General features: G+C 39.1%; 1 protein-coding gene across 3 annotated transcripts in view; it reads left to right on the forward strand.

Moving 5' to 3' along the window:
- Positions 1-2,664: 2,664 nt before the first annotated feature.
- Positions 2,665-20,075, forward strand: part of SLC12A2 (solute carrier family 12 member 2) — a 118,876-nt gene continuing 101,465 nt past the window's right edge. For all 3 annotated transcript variants that reach the window (XR_010022626.1, XM_063086098.1, XM_063086099.1), the window contains exon 1: positions 2,665-3,476. Coding sequence is in view for 2 of the 3 variants with exons in the window: in XM_063086098.1 (XP_062942168.1) it covers positions 2,748-3,476 (729 nt within the window). In the remaining variant the exon portion in view is untranslated. The remainder of the gene's footprint in view (positions 3,477-20,075) is intronic.

Genomic DNA, 20,075 nt, shown 5'->3' on the forward strand with positions numbered 1-20,075 from the left:
CCCTCCCCCTATGTGACTATACTGGAGATAGCACTTCTCAAGAGGTGATTGAAAGTAAATGATGTCATAGGAGTGGAGCCTTGATCCAAAAGAACTGGTGGCCTTATTAGAAAACAGACACCAGAGTTCTCTCTCCACCATGTGAAGACACATTGAGCAGGGAGCTGTCTGCAAGTCATAAAAAAAGCCATCACCTGAACCTAACCATGCTCTCATCCTGATCTCAGACTTTCCAGTATCCAGAACTGTGAGAAAATAAATTTCTGTTCTTTAAGCCACCCAGTCTATGGTATTTTGTTATGGCAACTTAAGCTAATATACCACTCCACTTAGAGGAAAAAACCAAAGTAAGCCTAATAGCCAAAGAGGTCCTACACATCTTGATCTATCGCATCCCATATCCCCAAACTCTCTGATCTAATTGCCTTTGCTTCTCCCCATCTCTTAAGCAGCTCCAGTCAAACTGGCCTACATAAAATTTCATGAACATGTCAGGCATGCTCCCACCTTTGGGCCTTTGCTTTTCCTCTGCTTGAAACACTCTTTTCCCAAACATTTACATCATCACTTCCTCACTCAAATGTCACCTTCTCAGTGAGGCCGTTGTATGGGAAATTTTACCATTTTTATCTCACATGCATATCCCATTCTCCTTTCCTTAGCACTCACTACAAGCATAGTACATATTTTATCTATTTATTTTCTCTCTCACTAGAATGAGCTCCGTGAGAGAAGGGAGTGTCTGTTTTGCTCACTGCTACATCCTCAGAACACAGAGCGGCTCAATATTTGTTCAGTTAAATAAATGTGGAATTCCAACAGCCACCGATTAAGCTTTGGAGCTGAAAGACACTGTGCAGACTAAACAGTAAGTAGCAATTCCCTAGTAGAAAACTGCACTGCTTAAACGACCACCTGATATATCTGGCTTCTTCTGGTTTCTGCCAGTATCACTAAAGCTCAGAAGGGGCTTTAAAAACCCTGACTACATGATCCAAGAGCTCTTTCCTCCTCTCTTCATCTCTAAAATAGAGATAATAAAATGATCTGAAAAGTTTTCAAGGTCAAATAAAACCATGGATTTGACAATTTTGCAAAAATTGCCTGCTTGTAGCTTTTATTCACAGCATTTTCAAACAAGTTCTGTAAATTTCGAGGGTCTTTGATCATGCTTCAAGGATTCAGCAAGGATAGTGTTTATTCCCATATATAAAATTTAAAAATACGTAACTACAATAAATACATAGATAAAAGACAAATGATCAGAGGAAGCCATTCATGGCCATTCATTGTTTTACCTTAGGGCTTTGGGGAGAATTAAGGTTAAAAATTGGATTCTGTTGCTAAGAAAGTTGAGAAATAGTTACATTCCCCTACATTTTACACAGGAGAAAACAGGCCTGTAGAGGAGAGGAGTGCCTGTTTCTATTAAAACAGAGGAATTCTTCACAACCTAAACCATCAGAAATTTCCCCCGTAACGGTTAGTTACTGCCGTCATTATATTCCAAGAGATGAGCTTCATATTTTTGGAAATGCCTCAAATTAAAAATTGTCTTGAAACAATATCACCACTAAGCTCCCTATCACCTTCAAACATCACAGCTTTTAAAATAAAGGTGTCATCGTAAGTGCGGACACACCCATCGCATCACGGCTGGGAGCTAGTCCCTGGTTATGCAAATCTAACTGCCCGGCGGGGTGAGTCCAGCGCTCAAAGGCGGCACGGTGGAAATCCTGCCTCCCCCTAGGCTTGGGCCTGGACTGAGTGCAGGGAGTCGCGGCGAGCCGGAGCCCCAAGCAGGACTAGCTGCCGGGCTTCCGGAAGCACCCACGCGCACGACAGTAAAGTCCGGCATCACCCGCAGGAACAAGGGCCGGCCCCGGGTCCCAGCCGGCCTCGGGTACCACGCGCCTGAGGGGGAAGCGGCTCTAGCTCTGCGGCATCTCGCGAGAACTCGCCGGTACAGCCCAAGTACTGCGAATTCAGAAATTGAAAAAAAAAAAAAAAAAAAAAAAAAAGCTAGCGGGCGAGAAGCCGCGGCTGCGGTGGCAGCTGCCGCGGGAGCAGCAGCTATCGGCGTGCGCCGCGGCAGGGCCCGCGTGCCATCCGCAGCCCGTGGCCTGGGCTGCCGGTACATTGACGCGCGGCCCCGGGGCGGGGAGAGAGGGAGGCGGCCGGGGTTCCGCTCCCCGTTGCCGCAGTGCGCGGGGTGTGGAGGGGGGAGGAGGGTGACGGAAGAGGAGGTAGCGGCGGGAGATCTTCCCGGAGACCGCAGTGAGGCGGTGCGCGGCCGCGCCTGCTTCCTGACTGTTCTGCCCGTGCTGTCGGCTCTGCCCGAAGCCCGCGCCGACCTGCCGCTCTCGCGTGGGATGGCGCAGGAGCCCTGGAGCGCCGGGACGCCGAGCTAGCGTCCGTCGCGCGCCACTGCGGGACCGCGGGTGGGCGGGCTGAGGGGCGGAGGAGCCGCCGGCCCCGCCTCCCGCGTGCTGCAGCCTGAGCAGCCGCCGCGGCTGCCCCGCGGAGGCTTTAAACAGCAGGGCCCGCCCCGCGCCCGCCGCACTCGCGCGCTGACTCGGCTGCCGGCGGCGTTCGTGCTGGCCCGGGCGACCGGCGGAGAGAGGGCGGCCGGGAGAGAGCTCCCTCACCTGGCCTTGCGGCCGCGGCCACCACCGGCCAGGGGCGCGGAAGAAGCTCAGTCCGCGACGACCGCCAGGCTCTCCAGGTCCACCGGGGGTCGGGCTGCGATGGAGCCGGGGCCCACGGCGCCCTCCTCCGGGGCCCCGAGACTGGCTGGGGTTGGGGAGACGCCGCCAGCCGCCGCGCTGGCCGCCGCCGGGGTGGATCTACCCGGCACGGCGGTGCCCTCGGTGCCGGAGGATGCTGCGACCGTGAGCCGGGGCGGTGGCGGGGTCCGCGGTGAGGGCGCCGCGGCGGCCGGAGACGGGCTGGGCAGACCCCTGGGGCCCACCCCTAGCCAGAGCCGCTTTCAGGTGGACCTGGTTTCCGAGAACGCCGGGAGGGCCGCGGCAGTGGCGGCGGCGGCTGGTGGTGGGGCGGGGGGCAAGGAGACCCCATCGGCGGGGAAAGCTAGCGGTGAGAGTGGGCCGGCCAAGGGCAGCGAGGAAGCCAAGGGCCGCTTCCGCGTGAACTTCGTGGACCCGGCCGCCTCCTCGTCGGCGGAAGACAGCCTGTCAGACGCGGCGGGGGTCGGAGGCGACGGGCCCAACGTGAGCTTCCAGAACGGTGGGGACACGGTGCTGAGTGAGGGCAGCAGCCTGCACTCGGGCGGCGGCAGTGGGCACCACCAGCACTACTGCTATGACACTCACACCAACACCTACTACCTGCGCACCTTCGGCCACAACACCATGGACGCCGTGCCCAGGATTGACCACTACCGGCACACAGCCGCGCAGCTGGGGGAGAAGCTGCTCCGGCCCAGCCTGGCGGAGCTCCACGACGAGCTGGAAAAGGTGAGTTCGCCCAGCCCTCACTCCTTCCCCAACCCAGGGTGCATGCTGACTGCGGGATGTGGCTGCAGACTCTCTCCGGGTGAGGTGGCGGGAATGGATGTGCACGACTCGCCGGCATCCCTGGACTCAGCTGTCAAGGGTGGAATTGCAGAGGAATGTAACTTAATCTCTTGAAAGTTTGCAGTGGGTTTGGCTAGTTACGTGTTACTGGAGAGGCTGTATTTAACAGCCTTCCCCATCCAGTTATATATCTCGTGTACGCTTTCTTTCTCACCCAGGCTTAACAGTTACCACCTCTCTGAATGACAGTTGTTTATGGGCCCCGAAAAAGGAATATGCAGAAGGTTTAGATGGGGACGTCTCAGGAGAGAGTGGAGAGTACTCAACATTTGTGTCCTTTTTAAAAGTAGTATTGTATGGCCTATGTACACCTATTAGGGATCCCAAGAGTGGGAACTTTGGCGTTTGAAGGAAAATCTTAACAGGGTGTGTTTGTGGTCGATGAATTATTAAACCTCAATTCTTGCAATCCTGTATATGCAAAGGATCATGGAAATCTTAAATCTTGGGACGTGCTGTTGCTGATAATGGCATAAATCCATCTTTTGTAATGTACACTTTTTGGGAGGGGCTATACCAAAGAAATTGAGTGGAGAGGTGAGTCTTTACAGAAAAAGAGAAAAGCAGAATAATTAGTATTTCTGTGGCGGATGTCTAGAAAGACTTTCTGGAGTCTTTTCATAAGCAGTTACACTTTGTGAATAGAAAACCGTCCTCATAAACGTTTATTACAGTAATTCGGTTTTTTATGGCCACATGAGACTTATTTCTTTAGGATTCAGAATCATTATTTTGAGATAACATTGATGTTTTTGAGATTGAATTAATATTTAACTTTTTTATGAGTTGGGATTATTTGAAGTCTGCCTTTACGAGTATATAATGACTACACTGATGGAATTTTGATGATCATTATGTGCAAAACTTTAAATCCAGTAAGCGTGATTTCTTTTGGATATGATTATTTGATTTTTATACAGTCATTTCATACAAGACTATACTTGTCGCAATGTTTGATAATGTTAACATTGAAATAATTAAAGAGGTCCCAACCCTTACAGCTTATTGATTGTTTAAAAGCCTGACATAATTTAGTTATAGATAGTACTACTCTTATTGTCATATCAGAAGCAAAACAATTTCAAAAACACTTCTTTTCACATTCCTGTAGTTTCTTTCAAACCTATTCTTTTTTTCCTTTTCAAGACTCAAAACTTTTTGTAGACTAAAGTAGATATGGAGCTGGTGATTTCCCATTTCTTAGAGCATTTTTACTATTGAAAGTATTATGCAGGTATATTTTGGATTTATTTCACCAAAGCCAAGTAGTTTAGTAGTAAAGCAACCTATATTTACATGTAAGTTTTAGGGAGACTTTTTGAATTGAAAGATAGTATATATTTTGAATTTATGCTTTCTGGGGAAGTTTTTGTTATTTTAAAGTAAATTCTCAGTGACAAAACACTTAAAGTTCTCCAAAACCTCAGAGGGGGTGTGTGTGTGTGTGTTTTGTTTTGTTTTTATTTTTGTCATTTTTGGTTAGGTTAGAGTGTCTAAGAAACAGAACACCTGTATTGTTAGCTGTGTGGTAGTTGAAGAAGCCACACAACTTCTCAGTCTCAGCCTCCTCAGCTTTCAGGGTTATTGTGAAGATTAGAAAAATAAATAAAATGAAAGGGCCATGTATAGTTAGTTCTTGGAAAGTAATGGCTAGTGTAGTTATTATGTCATTCTTCTATTGGTCCCTCAGAAGGTTCAGAGTTAAACTCTAGGATTTAAATTTAGGTTCTCTTAATTCCTACATTCGATGAATTTAGTATATAAAATGTTCAGAGTTTCATTTATGCAACAGGTAGTGTAATGAATTTTTTGTAGTTTTGTACCTTCTACCACTCAGATCCTTTATGGCCAGTGAAAGAGGTTTATTGGGTTATAATAAGCACATATTGTAGATAATTTTGCTTAGAATTTTAGCAGATGTATTAGAGAAATTTATGTGATGTTAAGTAGTACAGATATGGGTATACACCACTGTTGAAGGTGGAGCTGGCATGGAGAAGGGTGATAACATGGATTGACTAGATCCTCAGAGGTTCTTCATCCTGTTTTGATTGACTTCTTCCTCCCTAAAACCTCTAATGCTTCTAGCCCTCAGTGGATTATAATATTTAGAATTTCTGTAACATTTAATTCTAGCATTTGGTTGATTGTCATGTACTCTACTTTGGTCACTAAGTGTTTAAATATCTACCATGGGTCTAACTCTGTCACAACAAAAAAAGTAAAAGGCAAGTGCTCCAGAAACATGTTAGGGAAAAGGACTATGTTGTTTTCCTTCCACTTAAATTTATTTTTACTGCCCATCACTATGACTTTTTAGATGTATTTTACCTAAATGCCCAACTGTAGGGAAATAAATATCCTTGGTGCATCTTGTATTATACTACCCTTCAGGACCAGGACTCATGAGTTCTCCATTTCTCCAGTATTTACTGGGGAAGGAGGTGTCTTAGGTGTCCTATGTGTTGGCCACATGGCTGTGGCACTGTGGATGTTGTAGTGATTAGGAAAGCAGATACCCTCTCTTCCTAGACAGACATTAACCAAGTAGCTGGACAAATAACATACTGTAGTTGCAAACTGTTTTAAGGATGCCAGTAAGGATATAAGAGGACCTAATTTTAATTGGGTTTTGGGAAGGCCTTTTTTAAGAAGTGTGACATTGAAGCTGAGACCTGAAGGGTAAGTTGATGATAGGGTGGAACAATATTCCTGGCCAAAGAAACAGCATATATGAAGGTAGTGAGGTGAGAAAGAGCGATATGTCAAAGAACTAAAAGGAAGCTAGAATGTTTCATTGTAAATGTAGTGGGAAGCTATTGAAGGATTTTGTGTGAGGGAATGACTTCCATTTTATCATCTCTGGCTGCTAGGTGGAGAATGGATTGGCAGGGGAAGGAACAGAAGCATGGAGACTCAAGCTATTAATGGGGTCTGAGTTAGAGATAATAAGGGTTGGTGGTAGGACTGATTGGATGTGGGAGTGAGAAAAAAGCTGACTTGTAGGTTTTGGATTTGAGCAACTGTATAGATAGTGGTACTTTTGCTTGGAGTGGGACAGATTGGAGGGGGAATAGATTTGTTGGTAGGAGGAGCAAGGAGGAGAAAGGATTCTGTTTGAATAGCCTGTAAGACATCTTATTCCAAGAGTCATTTGTTTGGCAGGGACAAACAGAAAATACACACACACACACACACACACACACACACACACACACGAGGGTATTTCAAAAAGTTCATGGAAAAGTAGAATTAAAAGATAATATGAATCTTAACATGAAATTTTTGAAGTACCTTTGTTTGTATAAGATGGTGGTTTAAGTTGTGGATGAAATTACTTAGGGAGAGTGGGTAGATAAAAGCACAGAAAATAGGATTGGACCTGGAGAATGTCTAAGGTCTATTGTAGATTGAGGAGCTACTAGCAAAGGAAATTAAGACTGAGCTGCCAGACTGGTGAGAAATAGCTTAGAGAGTAGTGTCAGGGAAGCTGAGAGAAAAGAGTTTAAAAGAAGGCAGAAACTCTTCAATGCTGATGCCAGGAATTAGGTTTTGTTTTTGTTTTTGTTTTTGTTTTTAATTATTGCAAGAAATCAAAGTGTTGATTTCTGCCCCTACAGGAAGAAATAAAAAATGGAGGGTAATAAAGAAGTATTTCATGAACAACTTCATCATGTATGATGGAAAGCATGATTATCAAATGTGGAAAACAAGAGTGGTGGACAATCCATGTTAACGCCTACCATATTTAAAGCATTATTAAAAGTTTTTTTTTTCTTTTTTTTTAAAGGTAGCATTACCTTTCAGTTGTCCTTAGGCCAAAGCTTTGGAGCTTTTTGCTGGTGGTATGTCAAGTCTTTGTATATGGCTTCTATGTTTTTGCCTTTCTCATTAATAAAAGGGTAAAGGTAAAGGGAGCAACTATACTAAATGTCATTAATGTCTCACTGAGCTAGTTGAGTGTTTCATATAATTCCTAAGAAATAGGTCTAATACACATTTTATTTATGATAAATACTGTCCTAAGAACTGAAGAAATTGCCTAATAGCCACTCTTATGGAAAGTAGTACAAGTGAACCGTACAGTCAGGTTTTTCTGATGCTAATGCCAGCATGTAGTGGCTCCAGGTTGTTATTATTATTATTTTATCTCTTTTTCCTACCTATTCCCAAGACCTGCTCTAAGATGGCAGGGATGTTGAGGGGGATCCTTGGGGATTACCACCATCATCTTCCACCTTGACTCTTCAGAGTTGAATGACTACATAGTTGACAGAAATGAGCAGGAAGTATACTTGTGATGATGTAATTATTTATTGTTAATGACTGTCTCCTTCACTAGGATCTGAGCTTGTGTCTCATTCATTTTCATAGAGTGAATAGGTACTTAATAAAGATTTGTTCATTGAATACAATTCAGAGTGGGCAATTCCTGTCACTTAACAAGGATTATATGTCAAACACTGAACAATTATGGTATCTTTTCTAACACTGAGCTGCTTCTCTGAGTGGACTGCGTTGATTCCTGGACAAGAAATTCCACATACTACTGATCGCTTCAGTGCATAGCTTGAGTCCTTGAAAGTCACCCTGGAAGAACAAGAATGGGTCATGTCTGGGGGTGGAGTGGGGAGTAGAGTAGTTTCCAGAACTGAACAAAGGTGGGACCCTGTTAAATATTTGCATTTGGCAAAGTCAAATTTAGCCTATTTGACAATTTTGTCAGGGGCTCTACCCTGCTAAACCTATGCTTTGGGCTACTGAAGTCTGTTTTGTACTATATGCATTCTCTAACTACACACCACCTGACTACCTGGGTAGAAGGAAGGATAAGTTTGGGAACTTAAAATGTGCCCCCCCCCCGCAAATCCATACACTGCTAATCATAATTGATGTCTTCTCTGTGTATTTATGTTCATACTCACATTTCAATCCTATGTGTCTGGAATTTAAAGAACCAAAATAGTTTCTTGGTTTTTTTGTGTTGAATGTGTTTGCTTTCATTGATGTTTAATTATGTGTTTCATATACATATTTGGGAAGTTTATAGTACTAATCAAACTGATTCCATGCTGAAGTCAAATGAATGTGAATTTGGTCATTTAACCGTTCCTTATTGAGCATCAGCAACAGCACTGTTCTAAATGCTGGGGATATAGCAGTGAACAAAACAAAGTCATGTGGCTTTCAGTCTGGTGGTAGGAGGCAGTAACCAAATAGGTCAGATATAAGTACTGTGAAGAAAATTAAAGCAGGGTAAAGGAAATTAAAGGTGGCTAGACAATGATGGCTATGGTGGTGCTGTTTTAGAGTAGTTAGAGAAGTCCTCTCCGATAGGTGAGCAGTACTAGAAGGGAGTGAGGGATCACTTCATGCAAATACCAGGGGGGAAAACACTCTATGAAGAGGAACAGCAGACACCAAGACCTTGAGATGGGAGTCTCTTTGATGGGATTGATAGAAAAGGAGGTTAGCAAGACCAAAGTTATGAGATGGAGAGTGATAGGAGAGAGTGGGTCACAGGAGTGAGGACCAAATAGTGCAGAACTTTGTAGATCATGGTAAAGACTCTGAGTGATGTAAGGAGACTTGATATGATCTGACTTATGTTTCTGAAATATCACTCTGATTGCTGTGTGAAGAATGTACTTTTAGGGAGCAAGTGTGGAAGCTAGGAGACTGTTTGAAGCCTACTGCAGTGGTTCAGTTAAGATGATGGCGACTTTTACTAAAATGGTAGTGGTTGATGCAGTGAGAAGTGTTCAGATGCTGAATGTGTTTAAGAGGTGGAATTTTGGGGATTTGCTGATAGTTTGGATGCGGGGGTATATAGAAAGAGTAATGCCAGAGTCTGTTTCGAATCTGTGGAGATGTGGAACACTGGGAAAAGCATGTTTGGGAGGTGGACTCAAAATTGGGTTTCGTTCTACAAATTAGTTTTACAGTGGGGCAAACACTTATAAAATTGCAGCTACTGATTTGTTAAATAGAACTTATGAAAATAGATTTTAATTTGTAGCATAAAAATATGCTTTTGTGGCCAGCCAGTTAGCTCAGTTAGTTAGAGCATGGTGTTATATCAAGGTCAAGGAGTCCACAAAGTGAAAGCAGAGTAAGGGTAGATAACAAGGAAAACATCTTAAAATCTAAAGTTAAAAACATATCAGTGGTTTCCCATTTAAAATATGAGAGTTGTCATCTGCCAGTGGCTTTTTTATTCTTCCAGTTTTCACTAGAACCTTTACTTATTCTGTCTTAAAGCTATTATGAAAAATTTGGAGCTGATAGAGAACTTGGGGATTTCCAATTGGAAGAAGGGGAAAATCTGAAAAGCAAAAATAGCTTAGTGGAATGTTGACTCTCTGCAGAAGCTAATTATGGCTGGTATATTTGTAGTATCCTTGGTTCAGAAATTTCTCTGCTTTAAACTTTTTACTGTGTGTTTCCTGAACATTCACAAATTAGATATTTTAGCTATTCATCTAGGTTAAGAATTCTAGAAAGCTCTGGGATGGTTCTTTGTTGGGTTAGTGTAAATTAGTTCCTCCAACAATTTAGCTTTTAACAGAGTTTGGTATGCAAGTCATTTTGGAATTTTTACAAGAGTAGGTGGTTTGGTAGGGCAGGCTTGAGTACTTCACTGGGGAAAGACTTAAAGGACCCATTAGGACCCTAACCATCTGAGAAACAAGGAAGATGAGAGGAAGGGGAATGATTAAACAAATTTAGCTATGATAATTCAAGATTTGGATTAGAGTTGACTGTGTCTTGGGAAGAGGTAGGAAACTCCATAGGGCATGTCTGGGCTTAGGCTCCAGTCCCCAAGTTTAGACTAGCACTCACTGTGATTATGACTTTTGCCACTTAAGGTCTTTATCAGCACTGTCCAATTGAAATATAATGTGAACCACATACAAATATGTAGTTTAAAATTTTCTAATAGCCACATTTAAAAGAGTTAAAGAGTAGGTGAAATTAATTTTAATAATAAATTTTATTTGACACCCTATCTAAAACATTCAATAGATATAATCCATATTAAAAAATTTATGAATTTTTTTTTGTATGAAGGCTTTGAAATGCAGTGTGTGTGTTTCACGTTCAGTACATCTGAATTCAGGCTGATGTTTTCAAGTGCTCAGTAGCTACATGTGACTAGTGGTTACTGTATTGGATAGTGTAGAGATAAACAGTACTTTGAAGTTTGGTTTTGATGTCCTATGATTTCTATTTTTCCTCATGGATATTTAACAGTTGCCTACCAACAGGTTACTTCATTTAAATAAATTCAAGTATCTTCCATCTGATGGAAAGAGAAGAGCCTTTTCTGAACTCTCATTCTTTTCCAGGTACTAACTCTTTCCTTACTTTCACAGCCAGACTTTTGAATGTGTCATTTATAACTGCAGTCTTGATTTCCTTACTTTTCACTCCTCAAACTGCTGTAGTGTGGCTTCTACCCCATCATTTCACCTGAATAGTTCTTGTTAAAGCCACTGGTGATTGCCATTCTTATCACCAATTCCAGGAAACTTTATTTTTTCAGCATTGTGCAAACTTCTTGCAACATTTGATGTTCTTTCGAAGTCTCTTCGTCACTTCCTTGGCTTCAATAATACCCTTTCTTTTAGTTTTCTTTCTGGCTCTTTCAGCTTGATGTCCTTCGTAGCTCCTCCTTCTCTAACCTGGCCATCCTCAAATCTAATGATTCTCCAAATTTTGCTCCTACCCACATTCCTTTTCTGAATTTTGGGCCTCCAGTGTCTGCCTGCTTGACCTTTTTGCCTTGTGTCTCAAAGGTACCTTGGACTCACAAACTTACAATTTCCTACCTCCCCCTCTGAAAACGCAGTAGTCCAGACCCTCTTTTAGTGTCCTATGTTTTTATGAATGGAACCTCTGTTCATTGTATTGCAAAAGTGAGAAACTTAAGAGTCATCCTTTACACTTTCTCTCATCCCCTCACATCCAATTCATCACGGAATTCCTTCTATCAACTTTACTTCCTAAATATTCTTTTCATCTTCACTGCTACCAGCCTATAACGCACTATAGCATGCCCTTCTACGGTAGTCTCGTAATAGCTTCTCATATTTACTATGCTTTCCCATCACTGTTATGCCCAGAATAATCTTTTTAAAACAAAATTGATCATGTCATGCCTTGGCTTTAAACTGTCCCTGCATTGTCTAGCTCTAGTTTACCTCTTCTTCAGTGTTTCAGTTACTCAGTGGCACAATAATTCCTTTGGCCACAGGGCCTTTGTACATGATGCTATCCATTAATTCTTCCTCCCTTCTCCCCCATACACACATTGTTACCTTTCAGTTTTAAGATTTTGCTTCAGTTCTTACTTCTGCAGGGAAGAAGCCTTCATCCTCCAGTCTAGGATAAAATCTTTTTCCCTTAGAGCCTTTATTTCAATTAGTAGTAGTATATTTATTAACATGGTTATTTGAGTTGACTTGAGTTGACTTCTCCATGAGAATCAGACTATGTCTGTGGTTGTTCACCATCATTTCCCTAGTACCTGATTAGACCTGATGTAGTAGACCCTCAGTCAGTACATGTTGAAAGACAGATTAATTCTTTATAAATTAATGTAGTATAAAAGAATCTTAAGGTCTTTAACATACCTTGTATTTGTTGTCTAGAATCTGTAAAGTATACATGACAGGCAAATTGTCCCGTTTTGCACATTTGGAGTTTAAGACCCAAAAGAGCTAAGTGACCTGTTCAAAAGTATTGTACGTATAACTGGCAGGGCCAGCATTGGAATTTGGAGTGGGCATACTGAGTCCCAGTTGGTGTCCATTCCTGCAGTTTAATACTGTTTAAGTTTTTCTTATTTTGGTGATTTTTTTTCTTTTTAAAATAGTCATGACAGATGTTTTTTAGTCCATTGAATATAAAGTAGAAATGATTTGGATTCCTCAGTTTCAGTGTATGCAGGTATCTTTTCCTAGTAGAAAAATCTTCAAAAAATTAAGCATAAGAAAGGTTCTTACGGAATTTTGCTAAGTTTTTTCCCCCATTTCCTCTTGCCTTTCCTTGTTCATATATCCAGAAGTATGAATAAATTTTTAAGTGTTCTGGGGTTGCACTTTCAGATACTGTAACTATTAGTCACATGTGGCTATTAAATATAAGTTTAGATTTATGGTAAAAATTCAGTTCTTCGATTGCTTGGAGTCACATTCTAAGAGCTCAATATCCACATGTGGCTAGTGGCTACCATATTTGATAATGGAGATGTGGAATATGTCCATAATCACAGACTGATCTATTAGTGCTGTCAAAGGAATGCTATCTAAAGGAACATTTTTGCGTCCTTCGTTCCTTTTTCCCCTTTCTTCTTCCACGTTACTCACTATTAGTTTAAAATCGTTAAACAGACAAATTTTCTTCTGATTTTGCATAGGATCCTTTCTCAAATAAAGATGTCTAGAGCATATTAGGCCCTCAATGAAGTGTTTGGATCAGTAGAATTAATCTTTTTCTGAGAATGGAAATTTGGGTCTCTAATTGGAAAGATCTATGAAGAATTTCTTAATATTGTATAAAGTATTAGAGTTTTCAAAGTATTCGTAACTAACACATCTGCATTTGGTCTTTAAATCAATCTTTGGAGTAGGTGGGTTTTCAGAAAGTCTTGGAGTAGCAGTTTCATTTTCAAGGTTGTATGTTTGCCTGAAACCTAATATTTGGTGGGGCAGGATCTTTTTGAAACCAGGTCTCTGTCTCCCCATGTTTTTCTTCTGCACCAGTGATTCCGATATTTTTTTTTTCTTGAGGAAAGATTAGTTTCCCCTCACCAAAGAATATATGTAGTGTAGTTTTTTGGGTTTTTTGTTTTGTTTTGTTTTTATTTTCAAACGGGCAATGTGAGTTTTATTCAACCTCTTTAGAATGTGTGTAGTTTTTAGAAGCTTTCCTGGTGATTCCTAGAGAGTCAGGTTTAAGAACCAGTGTCATAGACCATATTGAAAGTCTTACACTTTGTTTGTTCCTGTGATGACAGTACATAGTCACTGTCAGTAAGTGGTAAACACTGTATATTTGGAAAGGTATTAGGTATTAATACCTAATTATTACCTTGTGGTAGACACTGGATATTAGGAAAGGTGAGGTATTAGGAGAAACATATGTTGCTTATTAAGTGGCATGTTAAAATCCTATAGAGAAGTCAGACATACAAGTACCCACTGATTAGTTTAAATCCTGATAAGTTCATGTGAAATAGCTGGGCTTAGATATTACCTTGCTTTTATAGAACCTAATGATTTCATGCATAAATAATCAGGCTTTGCTATTTGAAAAATTAAGCTTTATGATACATAACTCTTGATTTCATGGGAAGAATTTTTCTTTGAAAATTAAAAGTGAATTTGCTTTTTTATGTCTTTAATCACTGTCTTTAGTCTCAGAATTTTAGTTTCAAATAAAAGTGTCACAAGAATTGTTGTACTTAAAGCATTTGCAAAGAACTATTTTAAAGAGAAAATGTTTTCTGGCAAAGCTGGTCAGAGAAGAGCCTCAGTATTAATTTACCTATAAATTTCTAGAAATAATAGATTTGGCTTGTATTCTTGGAGAAAATACTGTACTGTCTCACCTATTTTGATCCCAGTTATTTGTCAGGTTTTCTGATCAGAAACAAAGCCCAATAATTAAGCAAAACAACAATAACAACAAGGCTTTCACATAACAGGGCTTCGTTGCACCTGTATGTGGGGACTGTACAGTTATACTTTATACAAAGTTATTAGAAATATGGCTGTCTCATTTCCTGAATCACGGCAGGCTAGAAGGGAAAATGAACACTGGCAGAGGTAGATCCAGAGAGACAGCATCTTGCATCGACAAAAGATAAGAAATTCATGCAAAGCCGAAACAGAGTTCTCAGAAAATAGTCTATAGTAGCTCTTTAGAGTAGGTGCAAGGAAAGGACCTGAGTTTTGATCATCACAACATCTCCATCTAGCATAATGCTGACAAAAACAGCAGTGTTTTAAATCTCAATACCAAAAACAGTCAGTGAACTATACATTTTTGGAAAATTTGAGTCTCAAATTATCATAGAATATCAAATTTTAAGAGGCTTAACTTTTTTCAAAACCAACACTTCAGAAATTTATTCCAAGGATTACATCGTACTTTGCTTATCGAAAATGTTTATAATTATTTTATTATGAAGAGAAAATAATATAGAAAGTTTGGAGAATAGAGAAAGTAACTAAAAGATCTCTAACCTTTAACAATATTTTTGCATTTTTATGTACATTTTTAAACTACAATTTTATATTCTACTTTTCCCTACCTAGCATTAAATAACTAATTATTAGTAAATAATCAAGTTTTCCTATGTCACCCATAGTAATCTATTTACGTGAATGTATAATACAAGTACATGAACCATAATTTGCTATTTTCTTTTTGTAGACTAGTTGGTCTACATTTTATTGTGATTTGATTGTAATTAGGCCTGCTGTCTTGCTGTTTTGTGTTTTATCTGTTTTTCATGTCTCTTTTTAAAAATTCTTTGTACATTTATTTATTTTAATTGAGACATTGTAATCATACATATTTGTGGTGTACAGTATAATGTTTTTATACATATATGTGTTATATAATGATTGGGTCAGCGTAGTTAGTGTATACATAACCTCATGCATTTATCATTTCTTTGTGGGGAGAATATTCAAAAGCCTCTCCTCCAGCTATTATATAATATTCAAAACTTAACTGTAACTGCAGTCACCCTAATGTACAATAGAGCACTAGAACTTATTTCCCCTATCTAATTGTAATTTTGTACCTGTCTGCCAACCTCTTTTTGTTTTCCTTTTCCCCCTCCCATCCCTAGTTCCAGGTTGTCACTGTTCTACTTTCTACCTCTGTAATATCAACTTTTTTAAAAAAAATTCTGCATAGGAGTGAGATCATGTGGTATTTGTCTTTCTGTCCATCCGTGGCTTACTTCACATAACATAGTGTCCTCCATATCCATCTATGTTGCCATAAATGACAGATTTTCATTCTTTTTTATGTTTGAATAGTATTCCATTATGTATATATGCCACATTTTTTTTTTTATCCATTCATCTGTGTTGGATACTTAGGTTAATTCCATATCTTGGCTACCGTAAGTAGTGCTGCAATAAACATAGGAGTACAGATATCTCTTCGATATACTGATTTTTATTTCCTCTGAGTATATACCCAGTAGTATGTACAGGTATACTGCTCCATCATATGGTAACTCTTTTTAAATTTTTTGTAAAACTCAATAATATTTAAAGATCAGCATTTTCACAATGTTAATTCTTCCAATCCAAAAGCATGGAACATCTTTCCATTTTTTTGTGTCCTCTTTAGTTTCTTTCAGCAGTGTTTTGAAGTTCTTGTCTGTCTACATTTTATTGTGATTTGATTGTAATTAGGCCTGCCATCCTGCTGTTTTGTGTTTTCTTATCTGTTTTTTGTGTCTCTAATCCTTCTTTCCTGTCGTCTTTTATGTTATCAAATATTTTTTTAGCATTTACTTTTAATTCTTCTGTTGACTTTCTAGTTATATTTCTGTTATTTTTTAGTGGTTACTCTAATTAAAATATTGAATTTCTTCAGCTAAAACATAGGAAGCTTAAAAAAGAATACTTTCCTTATTCTTAATGTTCTTATTGTCGTATAAATGATAAACTAACAGTACATTGTTTTACTTTTTGCTTTCATCAATCATTTGGCTTTAAAAAACAGAAAAGAAAAATATTTTAAAGTATTTATTCACATTTATTTCCATTCTTTTTCATTTCTTACAGATCTGTGTTGCCATTTGATTATGCTTCCTTTTTTTGAGCACTTCTTGTAATGGAGATCAGCTGGCAACAGGTTTTCTCAGTTTTTGTTTATCTGAACATGTCTTTATTTCACTTAAGTTTTGAAGGATAGTTTTATTGTATATAGACTTTTTAGTTGACAGGATTTTCTTTCAGGGCTTTGAGTATGCTGTTCCAATGGCTTCTGTCCTCTATTGTATTTGATAAGAAGTCAGCCACCATATGTGATGTTATTTTTCTCTAATTGTTTTCAAGATTTTCTCTACTTTTGGCTTTGAACAATTTGTGCCTAGAGGTGTTTTTCTTTGTGTGTATTCTTTTTGGGTTTAATTTTCCTGCATCGGTAAGTTAATGCTTTTCACTGCTTTTTTCTTCTTCCATTTGCATTCTAAGTCTATTGAGTGAATTTTCCATTTCAGTTATTACAATTTTCTTTAAAAACTTATTCCAGGTCTAGAATTTCTTATTTTTTAAAATATAGCTTCCATTTCTCTGAGAGTCCACCTCTGTTACTTATTGATGTCATATTTACCTTTGATTTTTGAACACACAGGAAATCTGAAATGCTCCAAAATCTGGTACTTTTTGAGCACCAGTGTGATGCTTAAAGGAAATGCTCATTGTAGCATTTCAGATTTTAGATTTCTGGATTTGGGATGCTCACCCCGGTAAATACAAGGCAAATGTTCCAAAATCTGAAAAACATTTGGTCTCAAGGATTTTCGGTAAGGTGATACTAAACCTGTGTTTATTATAACTGTTTTGAAGTTTTTGCCTCCTAAAGCTAATATCTGGGCCACTTGGAATTCATTTCTAATGATTGCTTTTTTTTTTCCTGAGTATGAGTTACATCTTCCTGTCTAGTATGTCTCTTCTTTGTATGTCTAGTAATTTTTTGGATGGAAACTGGACATGTAGATAGTACATTGAGCAACTTTGGGTTGGTTTTTTAAAATGTTTTTCTGAGGATTATTGTCTTTTTGTTCTAAACAGCACTTCTTTTTTTTTTTTTTTTTTTTTTTTTTGTCTTTTTCGTGACCGGCACTCAGCCAGTGAGTGCACTGGCCATTCCTATATAGGATCCGAACCCGTGGCGGGGGCGGGAGCGTCGCTGCGCTCCCAGTGCCGCACTCTCCCAAGTGCGCCACGGGCTCGGCCCCTAAACAGCACTTCTTAATTTACCTAGGTTCAAACAACAAACTGGGTCTGTCCTATCCCCCATGCAGTAGCTGATATTTCTGTTCTGTTTGTATGGCTTCCAGTGACTTCTTTTTTAGCCTGGCCCCTGGTAGTCTTTCATACATTTGAGTAATTTGGTGGCTATCTGAGATTTGGGGGCTTACCCTTGCTATTATTCCACTTTTTCTACAGGTTCCCACTTAATTTCTAACTGGCTGGCTTTGGCCTCTCATACTTCAAGTTAATTAGCCTTCACTGTCAGTCATCTAAGCTACCCACAGTTGGGGAAGGCTCTTAGTTAAAAAGCAGCAAACTCACAGATCTCACTCAGTATAGCTATGTCTATCAAATATTTCCTTTCTTATCTTTGCTTTTTTTCCATTTTCCTTGGCTTCTTTTCTATGCATATATAGTTGAGCTGTCAGCCATGGATTTAGTCTTGGCCTTTCCACTTAATAGTTGTGTTGACCTTCAGAAAAAGGATTTGCCACCTCTAACTCTTTGTTTTCTTATATGGAAAATGGGAAAGATAATATTCATAGAAATATAGTACATTCATGTGAGAAATACATGAAATACCAAGTGCATATCAGGTTTATATTAAAGGAATTTTTTTTCACATAGTTTTTCCATGCATGTTGCTTTTCTAGTGTTTTACCTATTTATGATGCCATTAGTCATATTCCTCGATATCCTTGCCAACTTTTGGTTCTTTTTTAAAAATAAAACAAATTGAAATATAGATCACATATATATTATTAATTGCTACTGGAAGGTATAAATTTTTTGGTAATTTGAATTAAAATGTTTTCAAGCATCTAGTTTGTCATTAGCACATTGTGTGGGATTTGAAGTGATACATAAATTATGCTATTCTTAATGTATTCTGTTGTAATTCAGTCTTGAATGGTTAGTAAAGAACATGATGGGCTAGGTAGAGGCTGAATTCTTTGACTGTGGTCAGCACTGCTGACTTGGTTCATTGTAAAATCACATGATCACACCATCCACTTTTATCTGTGGCACTTGAGTTTTGAGCTTTGCATTAATGCCACTGGATATTAATAGAGCATTGTTAACCAGAGCAGATTGGATTCCTGTAAAACAATACTTTGTTTTGAGAGAATAGTCATTACACTGAATACACCAATCACCGACAGCACGGATAGGAAATGTTGGTAGCTTTGGTATGATATAATTGGCTAGTTCTTGGTTAAAAAAAAAGGTTAGATCAATTGTTAGAATATACCCAGCCACTTTGGCATCTAAATTTGCATATGTATGCACATTTTTTAGTTGCTAAATCTGCTATGTTTCATGATATTAATTGAACACAGTGGCTTACCTTAGTATCAAGCAGATGGTATTAAACTGTATGAGAAATTCTGATCTTTAAAATATTTTCATTAATATATTCAAAACTTTATTTTTAGGCTGTAAATAGCATTTTTTAGTTAACTTTAACGTTTTTGAAGTATAATTTGGGGTTTATTTAAATCAACGATAAGCTACTTGTAAATAAAGTAATAAACTTTCGTATATTAACAGTGCCCTGAAATAAAGATGCCCACTCTTCTGTCATTAACCATGATTTAGTTTGCTTAAATAATCTGGGCCCAGAAGTTTTGCTTCTGTTCTCAGACTATGCAATCTAGCATTAACCCTGAGTAGTCCTGCTGTGAAGTGTGTATCAGTTGCCACTAAGGGAAATGAGGAAGGAAGGATTCTGTCATTTATAGAGCAAATTTTTAGTGCCAGAGAAGTTGCAAAATATTTTTAGTAGTGTGATCATTGGTCTTCGAAGTCATGTTTTTTATGCTGTACCCTCTTGGCTTGGTGATGGCATGGATAATAAATCCTTTATCACTATCATGCATAATGGTGATATCATATTTATATGTGTAGGTCACTGCTTTTGTTTTATTCTTCTGGAGGTAATTTTAAACTGCCAATATCCAATTATAAGAAGCTATGTAGTACAGTCTAGATTAATAATGTTTTGCAGTATTTACAAGGGGTCTTCAGAAAGTTCATGGAAAGATTCATATTATGTTTTAATTCTATTTTTCCACAAACTTTTTGAAGTACTCTAATATTTTTATGTATTTATTCACCATCCAGTTTTAAACTCACGACATGGGCAGTTGCAATAATAGATTATTTGTTGTTTATAATAATAGCCACAATTACTCTGTTAATGTCAGGCAGTGTACTAATTATTTAACCCATTTTCTCACTTAGTCTTTAGAAAATCTTTTTTACCATAGAATACAGAAAGAACATAAAGCATAAGTCGTTTAAATTAACAAGTGAACACCTATGTAAACATGTAGATCAAGCAATAGAACGTTGCTGGCACACTAGAAACACTCTCTGCACCCCTTTCTAATTCCCCCACAGAATAGCCAGTGCTCTGACTTAATGGTGATCACTTTTTTGGGGTCATGATCTTGATTATTTATTT

This window comes from Cynocephalus volans, chromosome 2 (genome assembly GCF_027409185.1).
Source record: "Cynocephalus volans isolate mCynVol1 chromosome 2, mCynVol1.pri, whole genome shotgun sequence".
NCBI classification, from domain to species: Eukaryota; Metazoa; Chordata; class Mammalia; order Dermoptera; family Cynocephalidae; genus Cynocephalus; species Cynocephalus volans.